Source organism: Falco rusticolus, chromosome 5, assembly GCF_015220075.1.
Source record: "Falco rusticolus isolate bFalRus1 chromosome 5, bFalRus1.pri, whole genome shotgun sequence".
NCBI classification, from domain to species: Eukaryota; Metazoa; Chordata; class Aves; order Falconiformes; family Falconidae; genus Falco; species Falco rusticolus.
The window spans coordinates 78,309,666-78,324,013 of NC_051191.1; the positions used below are offsets into that span (position 1 = coordinate 78,309,666).

Consider the following 14,348-nt stretch of genomic DNA (forward strand, 5'->3'; position numbering starts at 1 on the left):
ACTTTCAAGCATGGTGCAGAAGAGAATCTCCTCTAAAGAACATTTATTTTAGAGATTTTTCATCTTCCTTTCTGTGGAATTTCCACTGAATTAAAAAACTAATGATAGGAAAACAGCAATGCACTTCCTAACAGCCTTCAGCTACTAGCAGAGAGCCCCTTTCTATTTCACGGGCTATATCCCGAGATGTGTCTACAGGAACATTTGAAAATACATTTAATTGGTCTTGTAACATTTTTATCTCTGCAACTTCCATATCAAAGCTGATAAACTTGTAACTGTAAAGACTTTACCCATCACCACCTTCAAAAAAACTCCAGCCAAACCCTGGCAGCCGTAAAAGGTCAGCCAGAATTCCAATATCCAAATCTTTCTTACTTTACTTTTATGACTTTCTTCCTTTACTTCTATGCAATTAAAAACAGCATAGACAAAATAACTGGAATTTCTTTGGAATTCTTTTGTTTTGTGAGCTGGAAAAGAATTTATTTTACTCTCCAGTCCTTGTATTGATAAATATTAAAAGCTCAGTCACAAAGGTATGATGTAAAAATTACTGTTCTTTTACACCATCCTGGGCTCAGATACCTCTGCTGCCTGGTACATAGGCAGAATGGGCAGTCTGTAGATGAATGAGGAATAATCCATGTGAATGCATATATGAAAAAAAAAAATGCTTCACTACGTAAATACAGACAGCACAGGCAAGGTACAAGTTTAGGAACTGGGAACCTTCTAAACCAAGATCACAAGCCTTAATCACCTGAACACAAGGAATGACTCTGTTAGCTGTGAGCTGTGGGCGCAGGCTCATCATCAGACAAGGACTAGATTGGGGCACGATCGCAGCACTTTGCCAGAGTATTACATGTTCCCTAAGGGAAAGTTTATCCCAGCTGGCTGACAGGAGTTCAAGTCTCACGAGGAATGCCAATGTTTAATAAGTCTGTTGACACATACTTATAAAGCTGCCAGAAATTGCCAGTGGGGATAGAGACCCAGCTTTAAATATTGAAGGCACAAGCCCATGCTACTTGAGCTAATGGGTTTTCTTACTGCCACAGAAGACGCTTGTATATAAATGCCCTCTGGCTACCAGTTCATTATAAGGCCATAATTACGTAGGATAAAGATTCAAAAATAAACTTCAGTATTGCAAGCATTAATATACATTTGTTTGGCAGGAAAAGGAGGGAGTGTGAGAATTTGGCCCTCGGTATTGTAAAGTGCTACCATATTAATTGCATTCAGCAAGTCATTTAAGAACATGGAGCTCAAATTCTCCTGTATTATCTAGATACTTTAATACTGCAGTGTAGCGGGTACTTTCAAGAACGTGTATGTAATTATGTAGCAACACTTATGTGTGTTGTTCTTTCCAAATGAAAATGAAAACATGGCTTCTGGTCCAAAAAAATTACTGATTGAATCCAACAGAGAAATTGAAAAGGAATGACACCAGGACCCAAGAAGAAAGGACCTATTACATTCAGGGAAGGATTATCTGCAAAATAATGCAACTGAGCTGTTTCTTAACATCTTTCTCTTTTAAATGAAAAAGGCCTGGAGGGGGTACCAGCTCCAAAGCTGCAATTTTTGTTAGAGGGGGAAAACTTGAAGGAAAAACCTAAAGAAAGAAAGTTCTCAGCACTTAGGAAGAAACTTTTGTCAGGTACAGTCCCCACTACAGGAGGACATGAGCAAAAAGGAAAACATCAACTCATCAGAAGATCAAATGCAAAGATGACGTTTAAAGATAAAATTAAAAAGTATTTTGAGACCAGAGCACATAATTAATAGCAAATATCAGGTTCTGAAATATATGCTAGTTGTCAAAGAAATTACGCCAGAAGATGTCAAAAGATGTGCCATTGAAGCAATGAGAGAACAAAGTGTTACCAACCTCACTTTGGATATGCTGAAGCAATTAGCGATATCAAAAGAAAGAAGATCAGAATTAATTTAGGCAGGGGAAAATGAAAACGCAAACTCAAGTTTAGTAGTGTGGATACAGCATGCAAAAAGAAAAAAAGTGGGATTTGTAAGAGAAGAGAGAAATGGTGCAAAGAAATTTTGCTGACAAACATTTTTCTGTCACATGTATGTCACAAGTGGGATGGATCTAGAAACTGGTTTTAGTTAGGAACTAACACAAACCACTTGTGGTCATTGTGATCCTCTGTTTCTGTATGCAGGGTACCTAATTCATGTCAGAATGCTTTACTCCAGTGAATCGGAAGTGAGAATTATGAATGTAAGTCTTACTTAGGACTTAATCTTAAAACAAATTCATGACTTTATTGGATGAGAATTTCAGAAATATTTGTATTTGTCAAATTCTGTTCCAGCTGAAGTCACAAGTGAAGCTCACTTCCCTGGAAGGAGGAATTGCAGACCAATACTGAATCCTTTAGACACTCCCACCACAATGTTTTGCCTACAAATTCCTTTATCTAAATACAGCTATGAAAATTTAGGATGCTGTATGTATTGCAACAGTACTTCATTAGTAGTAATGTCCTAAAATGAGTTACGCAAGCTACTGTTCATTGGTGTCCCTGAATCCTTTAGATGATGCTGTAGTTATTATTTATGTTATATAATGCAAAGAGAAAAGCTTTCAAAGAGTTTTTTCAGCATTTGTAAACACGTTATTGGAAGTAAAACCAGTCTGACTTGGCTGTTGTGACCCCAGCTCAGCAGGACCCTGAGGAAGGATGCAGTGTTTGTGTAGCTCTGTAGATCTAAATCTCTACTGAACTATACAGAGTAAGGATGAAAAAAAGGGAGAGAGGGAAACAAATATGAATGATGTACGTTTTGCCTCAGTTCTGTTTGTTATGTATTTTGAAATAGGATATTTTACGCTGGAGCTAGACTCGGTGATTTAGCTGATCCGTATTTCACAGGTGAGGGGGTCAGCTAGCTGGAAGTCCTTGCTTAATTTGGCACCTGAGGTTTAAAGTAAGAACCTGTTATTGTAGATCAGACTGTTATGTCCATATATCCAGAATCCATTTGTTCTAAAATGAACAGCATGAGACATTTCAGCAGAAAGCTCTGTTCCCTGTGAGATGTCTAGGAAATGACAAAATTTTGTACCCAGATAACGGTGAGAAGTAAAAGGTCTCTTCTGGTTTGTATCTCCCAGCCAGTCTCAAAACAACTCCAGAGTAAGAATAACAAGCCAGACTCAGCTGGTGCAAATGAACCCAGCTTCATTGCCTTCCCATGGCCTATGCCAGTTCACATCTGTTGAAGCATGATTTCCTTAATGTTGATTCATGTTTTATCTTTATTTTAGCTTCATACAATATCAGCATGTTTGGCTTTGTTTTCTTTGATGAGCAAATGTGGGTAGCATGTAATAAGAAGTTACTGATGTATTTATTATTAATAGAGCCATGAAGTCCCTTTGAACATCTGAAGAAAGATGGCTTTTAGGTGTGGACTTGGGTAACACATTTTGAAAAGAGCAAGAACCATTTGTTTCTAGAGGTATCTGACAAACTAAAGCTTCCATTTTTGTTTCCCTTTTACTCAGTGAATTTTTCTTCCTTTTAATCTTTTAATTCCCCCCCTCTGACACTGCAGTCTTTTCTTTTTTCGACTTAGAAATATGAAGAAATGGGCAGGTCAAAGTTGAGATCATTTGTGGGGCTTAGTCACATTGTAAGTCCCAGCATAGCCCTTTCATCTCTCATGAACACAGACTGGGTATTGTGTGAAGTTCTTGAACTGTAAGTGACTTTAAATTCACTCTAGTGGACAAGGGTGAGAAGAAGTCATTTAACTTTTAATAGACTTTCAAGGACGAACGAGCAGCTGGTTGAGATGGAATATGAAATGACCCTTACCATTTACCCAAACTCAGAATTCAATCTTTGAGGTTTTTAATAACGTGGTTAACTTTTTTCCTCCCCCAGCTTCCATTCCTTTCCATTTTCTCAGTTTAGATAGAAAGGGGGTGTGTGAAAAAAAAAAAAAAAAGGCTTAAGAGAGGCTTTTCTGGCTCCTACTGAAAATCGTGAAAGAAAGTTGGCCCTTCAGATATTTCCTGCCAGATTTCCAGAATGGAAAGAATTGTTTCTACTTTATAATGCCACGATATCACATGGAGTAGAGAAAGGCTTGTGAAGTGCAGCTCCACTGAAATGGTGAGACCACACCAGTGCACTGCAGCTGAGGATCTGGGCCTGGTGGTTTGGTCCTGTTTGTACTTGGAAAGAGACTTTACATGCCAGCTTACGCACTACAGTTCTCCCTGTTTGTACATGCCTGGCTTGAAGAACTGGGTCTGAAGGGGTTTTGACTGCAACGCTTAGCCAAGCCAAATTTTTCAGTGGTCCAGCAGTTTCTGATGACCTGCATTTGTCTAAGTGTTTGAGGTGAAGAATGAACACTTACATCAATTACAGTTTCTGGCTCCCCAGCTTGCAAAACACAAAATAATTCATTTTCAGGATATATATGCGTCTTTCTCTTGTTTCTCTTAGTGTCAGACTTGAAAAGACAGACACTATCCGTTGCATTAAGTCTTGTCGACCAAATGATGTCAGCTGTGTGTTGGATCCGGTCCACACAATTTCCCATACTGTCATTTCGCTGCCCACGTTCAGAGAATTTACAAGACCTGAAGGTAAGTGGTTTGTTCCTTGTTCCATTTAATAGACTACAACATATAAAACCTCCACCGGAAATCCTTGCCTAAAGCCAGACTAGCTACCGGTGCAGTAAAATGTTTGTACGGTTCCAAATTATAGTGTACTATTCATTTAATTAAAACCTTCGATATCCAGGAGTTTTAATTTTATGGGGCAAAGAGAGTAATTCTGAGCTCTAACTCATACAGCTGCCCAGTCTAAGGAAACAGTGAGTCTGAATTCCCATTCACCGCATTTATTCACATAACAGCTGTGTGTTCCATGACTTTTTTCTTCCCTTTTTTGCAGATTTTGCCATAGCAAGTAGGTCCTGATTATATTTCTCTCATCTGTTTATGGTCTGTTGTTCACTATTGACAAGTGGCTTCTTCCAAGAATATAGCCTTTATCTGCAAGCAAACGTTAGTCACAAAATACATTGTATTAAATATACTACCTAGTGCTATGATTTGCTGATTTTTGTCCTATGGAAAAAATGTGTTGTTTTTTAAAATATAGGCTAAAGGAAGGAAAATTCCAAGGACTGGACAGAAAGTTTTTGAGCTACAATTTTGAAAAAGCATCCAAGTGAGTGGCTGTCCAGTCATGCAAAGTGAGTTCCCAGCCCCAGATGCTGCACTCTCATGGGTGCTCATGTATTTCTTTAGCTCCTTCAGCCTCTGCAGTACTTGGGAGTTTTTAAATCCTGCAGTTTCACAGCACTCACTTTGCTTTGTTCACGTATAAACTTACAGATCAAAAGCCAAGTTTTGCTCCTTGGCATTTGTATTCATTTTCTGGCAGCTTCGCTGGGGATTGCATGCACATGCATAGGTGGGATGACTGCCTTCAGCCCTGCTTCTGTGCAGGGTGAGCCACTCAGCAGCTCACTGTGTGGCACAGGCACAGAGACAGAGAAGGGAACAGAGTAAAGGAAGATAATTTTGGAGGGATTTTTAAAGATCTTAAATCCCTATTTCTGATGCACCCAGAGTCTCATCCTTGTGATCTCTGGAAAGTGTCCTAAATAAAAGCCAGAGCCGATTCTTCACTTCTGTACCACGCAGAAGAAGTAGGGCAAGAGACATCCCAATTGTTGTTCATATAGGAACAATTTAACCACCAGTAACTTAGCTGCGTAAAGCTGCTCTGGATTGCGTCAGGCTTTGGCTGGCCCTACTTCACAGGGAGTGGAGGAATGCCCCATAGCCACTTCAACTCCCATACACACCCCTTCAGCTTTACCAGGTGTACTGGCAGCAGAGCTAAGGATTTGGCCCAGGATGCTTCCCAAACCGTTCCCTCATTAGTCCATCCCCATGATTTAATAAAAAGAGATGAGACCTAGTGATCTGAGAGTACTACCGAGGCCCAAAAGATGTTCCTAAACTGTAATTCAGTGCATGGCCTTGGGTGAATTCTTACAGCCCCATGGTTTAGTTTCATCATCTGTGGAGCAAGGATAATAATGAGAATACTATAATACTTACCTTCCTCACAAGGGGCTTGAAAAATAGTCCAACTTTAAAAAAAAAAACAACTAAAACCTTCCTCCAATACTCAAAAGAACCCTGTAATTTGTAATAGCAATACTTTGTGAAGCTGCCTAAGGAAGTCAAGAGTTCAGGCGTTTATCTGTTTGGTCCCCCTCCACTACCCACCCCGTGGATCCTCAGTGTTGTCCTCTTTGAGTACACGCTGGAAGTCTGACTGGTTTCTAAGAGTGGTCTTTCTGGACTCTAAAAGTAATAATGTTTTGGCTTCAGGGCTTCTTGGGTGGTGCAGAAGAAAATAAATCTGTCCGAATCCTCCATTCCCCTAGATTTTCTTTCTTTCCATTTCAGAGGACAAACTGGGAGTGGTGTGGGAGGGTGGTGTCCTCCACCAGCTTTGAGGACAAGTCATTTTGGATCAGATTCTGTCAGGTACTTCAGTGATGTTTTCAAATACTGCTCAGTTCATTCTGTGGTACTCTATTTGCAGAGATTATTTTTCTTCGTGCCATCACACCTACATATCCAGCCAACCAGGCAGATATCATATTTGACATAACAGAAGGAAATTTAAGAGATTCCTTTGATATCATCAAGCGTTACATGGATGGTATGACAGTGGGTGAGTAGAGTATTTTCTGTTTACTTTCTTCACTCAGTAATATTGTAGAACAAGGTTGAAGAAGTAATTAATTCCCACCTTGATTTTCAAACCTGAATTGATTTAATATTCTCCAGTCCTGTATGTGTAATTTGAGCTAATACCACAGGTAATTTTTTATTCAAAATACCAGAGGCCTAAACTTTAATTTGAGAAGTATTTTAACTTTTTTCAGAACGGGTTCTAATTACAAATGCAAATGGCTTAGTTTTAAAATGGTGAGGTTTGCCCATTATAATCAAACTAAATATAAAATATGTAGTATGTCAGCAAAGAGACTGTAAATTTAATTAACTGTTCTTTCTTGTTTAAACAGCATTGCACCAGGTTTTGGATAATAACAAATTTTTTAAAGCAGGACTGATTTTACTGAAACTGTTGCCTGTTTTAATGTTTAATGACAGGTGGTTCAGTTTTAAATAAATACCTCTGTTGAGGGTTAAAGGGATCTGTCAAATGCTGTGGTTTAAAAGAAACTTCAGAATGGAACATACCCATTTGATTTACAGTCTCAGCTTGGCAGGGAGGAGACAGGGCAGGAGGTACAGCTGTGCATATGGGTCTGCGCTAGACCTGCATGTATATGGGTCTGCGCTAGACCTGCATCTCCTCGTGTAGCAGGGAGGGGCTGCAGCACGACCTGCAATGGTGCTTTCTGGGAGGTGTCCTTCACAGCAGGGCCCTTTTAGGGGATATAATGCATACTGTATCAAGTATGTAATGTGTAGAGTGTATGTGGTATTTATACATACATGCATACAGATACATATTTCCAGTGTGTACTGCAGCTTGGCTCTCACTCTGCAACGCAAAATACCCGGGAGTAGCTGGCAAACTATGGGAAGGCTGGTGTGAGCAGAAGCAGGTCCCAGCTGATGGGCTGCTCTGCCCAGTGTGAGTTGCTAATGCAGTTGGCAGGGGAATGTGCTGTGATTCTCATGTTTAGAGAATGAAAATGCCAGGTATTAAAAAGTAGTATTTGATTGATCTTTAATAATGTTTTTTTATGAAAAAAGGACCATTGTTCCCAGTGAACATTTGTGCTTCCGTATTTGAGTGTGCATGTTCTGCTCAGGTTTATACACATGTTTCTGGGCTTTCTAGCAGGACTTGTCCGGATGAAAAGAAAAATCTCTGCTGTGCTTCTTCAATACTGATGGTTTGTGACAAAGTCATATTTAGCATGAGCTGAAGGTGGCACTGTTGCATTGCGGAAGCACGGTAGCACAACAGCTGTGCAAAGGTTTTATGAACCGTAGATAAAAATCATAAGTCATTAGGTTTATATTTCTTTCTTTATCGCACAGAAGTATACATGTGAATGCTGAGAAAGAGGGACAGTCTGTTAAAGCAGGATGGTAAGATTACAGATTTCAGGTATTGGGTTGATTCTTCGGAAGAGTATAAATGTTATCAGATCCCACAGTAGTTACAGTAGTTTGCTTTTCATGCTGTGTGCTTCTTTCTGTCTGAAATAAGAAAGAAGGATGTGTTTAGAAATTTGACTGGCCAAGGTATTCGCCTAAGGGAAGCGTTTCCATTTTGAATAATAGGACTGCATGTCAATGGTATTTTACTTGGTAAACTGGATATCTGCCTCACAACGTTAGGAGAGAAAGCATATTTTTATACCCCAGGTTTAGAGGGTATGATATATGCCCAAGTACATTCCCCGCTCTGCAAAAGAATTAGGCAACTGTTTCTTCACCTCAGTTCCCCCATGTGCAACATGGAGATGATAAAACATGCCTACTACTGTCTTAATTAATTCTTGTATGTAAGTGTCTTAATTAATTCCTCTATGTAAAAGTACTTTGAGATTAATGGATGGAAGCTGCAAAGTAGTTGCCTGCAGCAGAATTGGAAAAGGAAAAACAAAACAAAACCCCAGTTGGTATTACCTGGAGGGGCAGTGGTTCAGGACAGCATGTTGTATGTGTGAAATTAGGATTGCAAATAATTCTGCCAGCAGCAGTTCTGCTGCTCTCATCATAATATCATTTTTTTTGTTATTAATAATCAGAACGTTAGGTGTTCCCATAAAAGTTCTGGGAAGTTCTCAAGACAAATAAGTAAGATGGGATCCTAGTCCACAGGAGTTCACAAAGTAAGTCCCTTCTGTAAAGAAAGGGGGAGTGTTTGTATAAGGGTGGAAAAAGACAAAGGACATAAATGGTAACAGAAAGCTTTATTGGTTATCAGAAAGCTTTATTGGTTATCCCATTGAATCATAGGAACATAACTGTGGGGATGTAACTTAGGGATTCCAGCAGAGCAAATGCCCAACTAGCCCAGTAACCAGTGTCCAACATATGGCCCAGTAACAGACAGGTATGCAGGAATCTTTCTCCAAATATAATATTCCAACTTGCTGTAGTCAGTTTATACGCTTCTGGGAGAGCACACCTGGACCATCATGCTTGATGACCACTCATGGACATGTCTCTTGAATCTGTGTAGCCTACTTTTTAATCTTTTTTTGCAGCTGATAATGGAGAGGAAAGTATACATTTACTCTGATAATAAATCATAGATGCATGGGTAAAAGGAATAACAAGCATGTTTCATTCTGTTATAATATTTTAGGAGAAATGACTGGATTATCAAAGCTATTTTGTCTGCTAATGGAGATTAGATCACCAAATACCTTTACTCTACAAGACAAATCTTCTCTACAAAAGAAAAGGTAAAAAACCTCTATAGGAGAGGTTTTTTAAAAAGGCAAGACTTGGACTAGCTCAGAGAGAGATGAAATGTGTAAGAGCATATGGAAAAAAGTAGGAAAATACTTACCAGTGTTACTGAAAGTGCCGAGTGTAATAAAGCCTGACAATGTCAGAACAAAGGAAACCAACAAAGGGATTCAAAGAAAGGAGGGAGCACTGGGAAAAGCGGGGTAGAAAGGACAGATCAGTGAGGATGCTCTTCCAGGAAGTCCTTCAGTAGTAAACCAGTTTTTTTCTAGGTTGTCACAAACAAGAAAAGAGATGACACCTTAAGAAGGACCTGCATCTAAACTGTGTTTGTGTGAATGGGAAGGCACAAGATGCTCTCAAAAGTATAACACTAAAAAAGAGTGATAAGCTACAGGTTTCTTTTGGTAAAGGTCTAGAGGGTGAGAGGAGCTGCTAGAGATGGAGGTGCAGAAGAGAAATGAGGACTTCAACACTGACAGAGAATTGTGGACTGAAGAGAGTCAGGTCATCAGTTTTAGCTATTGTCCCTTTAAGTTGACACCAAGACGTCAAGGAGAAGGTGTTAGCGAAGATGAGAAATAGGTAGGATTGGATGGAGAGTGGCTGATCAGGCTGGTTGTGAGTTGTTGATGGAGAGAGAGCAGCTGAGGTCATAGGAGGAGGTAAGTGTGTAGGAGCAGGTTGTGAGGAAGGAAAGAGAAAGTAGAAACAGAGTGAAGAGCTGCCCCAGGGAATGTTAGAAAAAGAAAGAACACAGTCTCCCAAAGGAGATAAAGGAGGAGCAGGCACAAAGGTAGGAGAAGAAAGAGACAATGACAGTATTGCAAAATCAGGGGAAGAAAATATATCAGATGGGAATCAATGATCAGCAGTATCAGACACAGAAGAGCCAAAAGACATAAAAACAGGCTCCAAAACTAGCTGTGCTGACCTACAGAAAATAACGTCCAGTGGAAGAGAAGGAACCAAACCCAGCCTGCTGGAGTGGCACTGCATAGACTTCATGCAAGCTGAAGAAAAAGAATTGTGTCAAAAGTTGCCTCCAACACTTGTACCCCGTTGTGTTAAAGACATGTGAAACCCCATTCTTCCCTGGGTCAAGAAGTGCTGTAGACTCTCTGTTGCCTGGCGTGGTGATGGGCCAAGGTGGCACTGAATCCAAAAGATACTGTTAACAACTGTACATCACTTACTAGCATGGGCGGGGGAAAAACAGAAGTGCAGACTTACCCAGGTTTGTGGGTTTTTTTAAGCTTTTATAGACTTTTCACTACATTCCTCCTTTAACCAGCTGTCAGTGAAAAATGAAGAATGCATTTTCAGCCTGTACAAAAATGTCCTATCAATGCCTCGGGTATTATCAGATACTATAAAACATTTCCCCCCTCAGCTATGCATTCATTTTCTTAGGTGACTGTAATACCACCTTGTAGTCTGGAAAACTTCAGGAAGATTAAAAAAATTCATAATACAGCTAAAAAAATGTAAAAACTACTAAAAGTAGTTTTGATAGGCTGAAATCTTCCATATTGCATTTAATACTAACCTAAGCATATATTCTTACCTCTTATGCAGATTGATACTATTCTTACCAAAAATATCCAGAGCCAATAAATTATAAAATTTCACTTGTACCTATAGAGCTTCTCAGGGGTGTGGTGCTGGTGCTTGAGTACACGGTGTCAACAATTGCTTATAATTTTAGAGGTATGTACTACTGATCTCCACTTTTGTTTGGAAGGATTTCACTGCTACCTCTGTCCTGACTTTCCAGCCTCTTACACATGTGATAGTTCATGATTTTACCTTTGAACCATTACAGAAAGCATCTCAACTACTGATAGTGCAACACTGGATTTATTAGTAGTCTAATTTCTACTATGGTATCATCATTCATATGTTCCAGAGGCTAGGGAGAGACTTTTAAAGAATGGTCAGAAGGTAAACAAAAGCAGGTACCATAGAAAGGGTGCTTGTGGGATCCCATATTGATAGGGGGCAGGAGAAGGAGGCTGGAGGTTTATTTGACTTTTTGGGCAACCTGTCCCTAGCACAGGGGTAGTAGTTCTGTATCTCATAAGTAGTTTGGCCGTTCCCAGTGTGGCAAAGTCTTTTCAGTCTGCCACGCAAATGCTTGTATGGTCTGACATTGAATTCAGAGTCACTGGATTGCAAAATATTTGTCTCTGAACTGTGTTCCTGGACCCACTCTGCAGTGCTGGGCAAGTAGCTTCACATTCCTCTCTGCTTCTCCCTTATCCTCTGTTGCTCTAGACTCTTTATCTTTGGGCCAGAGGCTGGCTGGCTCTTACTGTGCATTTGTTACGGTGTTTAGCATAATGAGATCCTCAGACTGATTTGGGCTTCCTGGCACAGCTGTGATGCTAAAAGTAGTTCATCTACAGTTGCTTTTCTGTGGGGAAATGGCAGCTAGGTATAGGCAGAGCCAGGGCATCCAGGAGAGCTCCGCTGCTCACTGGGGCGCAGATTTCAGCATATACATTATCTCCCCTTGTGGATACTTCTACTAGAAAGTAAGCAACAATAGCCACCTTTTGTTATGACTATAATGTCATTACCATGAAATGACAATGGTGTCTGGTGATACAAAACCCGTGCTGTCCAGTCATTCACAGTCAGCACACAGAGCAGGGACATAATTCAGTAGGTTTTTCGACAGGCTTTTGGAGCCTTACATTAAAAAAAGACACAGTTATTTTCAGTATCTTTGTGCTGGTTTCATCTACACTTGCCCCTTTCACGAGAGGAGCCCTTCAGCAAAGAATATTTTGTGAGTTTTTCTGTATGCCAGGTTGCCCTGTCGAAATTAGTAGCTATGCATTTGAGACAAGGGTACCCAGAAGCCATTTGGTAAACGGGATCCTAGATTTATTGCCTGAACCTGCCCTTTCGGGATGCTGATGACTGCACTGTGCGGTAGTCAAATCTCTCAACACCCTCCCTCCCCTCCAGAAAAAATGTCAGCCTGGAGAGCTCTTCTGGAGGCAAACAAGTAATTCGAGCAGAAGGTGAATTTTCATTTTGTATCCGAGAAATGCTGAAGGTGCCTTTCTGGTGAGAATGAGTCTCGTGCTCGAGTGGAACAACCTTCCTAATGCCAAATTTCACTTGAGCACATTGCAAGTATCTGGTTAATCAAACGTTCCTCCTTGATCAATGTTCATCTCACCCCTCGGGTAGGAAAGTGTAACGTATTAGAAAAACATTCATACAGACCACCTTTGGTTACAGTTTCCATAAAGCCAGCAGACAAATAAATCACACTGCAACCTTGACAAAGTTTTGTGAACTGTGACTTGAAGTATAAAACCTGCCAACTTAGGAAAGAAATGGACTGAGTCAGGGAACAGCTAAGGGGACCAGCAAAGGTCCTTGGTTCAGATTACATAGCATGCATTTTTGGTATTAATTTTAAACAGTGGGATGAGATACTACATATATGAACAAATAAAGACAGGTTTGGAATCCAGTACACCAAGAACCGTACTATAGCAATTCCTCTGAGAAATGTCTGTGTGAATTCAGCCTTCTGAGGTGCTTTGCCTGGTTTAGAGTAGCCAGAGACATGCTTTTCTGAGGCTCTCCAAGTGTGAAATATTTGTGCAACTGTTTCAGCTGCTTCTGCTGCTACTCCTGACTTTGTGTGTTGATAGCAAGCATATCATTCCTGCAGTAGCGTCTACACACCCTATAAAAGTAGAGACAGAAGATAAGAGACTCGAGGCATGTCGTAAATCTTTCCCAGTAAGATGCACAGCTTACTTAAAAAAATTTAATGAAAACAAAAACAAAAACAAAAAACCCAAAAAAGCCACCCTAACTTTTATTTTTAAAGGGGTCAAATGTGGTGAAGTGACCCCTTATTTCAGCCTTGTTTTGAGAATTTGGTCAGGGATTAACACACATTAAGATTCAGAAAGCTTCCCTTTTCAGAAGTTCTGCTAACAATACCAGCAGAGCTGTCGCCTCTAGGTGATGACTGAGCAGCTATATAAAGGCTTTCATGTCAAATTCTCAGGATTATGTACTTTTTCTTCCATGGTAAATTGAATCACAGAGCCATATCGTGCTGTGTGCCATAATGTAGCTTTTTGCCAAGAAATGCTTAGGGTTACAATAATTAATTGCCCAGGTGTCATGGATATGCTACTGTATCAAAGCTTGGCTGAAATGGAATAATGAGGTTGTGGGACAGGTAGGGTAAACTAAGCCACTCTCACTAAATGGAGAGAGAACATGTATGTGATGGTGTACCACGATGGACACTAAACCGCCTGTAAAAAGATAGTGGGAATAAAGTATCAGGAGGCTGACATATGTGATTTTGCATGTTTTGCACATTCAGCCTTGAAGTTTTCCCACCTGTTTTTGTAATATGTGATTTTTACACTGCATAAAGCATGTCACGTTCTCAAAGGTGGAACAGGAAAGATTAAAAAATATATGGTGGAAACTATTTTTTAATGAGGCTACTTCAAGTACAGTTATTGCATTTTAGGCATGAGTGATTTCGCAGCATTGTCAACATTAAAACCCATTGCGAGGTTTGGCTGGAAGGCAAACCAGAGATCTGAAAGCACTTCAAGTTTGCCAAACCAAGATAAGAGCACATCTCTCTGAAGTTATTTGGTATCCTTAATAAAGATCACAGTATTTGTAAACTAGCCAAACCTCAGTAAAATCAAAGGTTGTTTTTAATTCTTTCGTAATACCAAGGCTCCATATGATCCAACATGACAGATAATAGCTTTGAAAATATTTACCATTTGTTTCTGGCCAAAAATTGTATTAATACCATGAGGCCTCTTTATTGCCTCTTTATTTGATGCATTTC

At 39.9% G+C, this 14,348-nt stretch overlaps 1 protein-coding gene across 3 annotated transcripts in view; it reads left to right on the top strand.

Annotated features, from left to right (window-relative positions):
* FBLN1 (fibulin 1) overlaps positions 1-14,348 on the top strand; it is an 81,823-nt gene that overhangs the window by 52,543 nt on the left and 14,932 nt on the right. For all 3 annotated transcript variants that reach the window (XM_037388070.1, XM_037388073.1, XM_037388072.1), the window contains exons 15-16: positions 4,497-4,639; positions 6,627-6,758. In XM_037388070.1, coding sequence (XP_037243967.1) covers positions 4,497-4,639; positions 6,627-6,758 — 275 coding nt within the window. The remainder of the gene's footprint in view (positions 1-4,496; positions 4,640-6,626; positions 6,759-14,348) is intronic.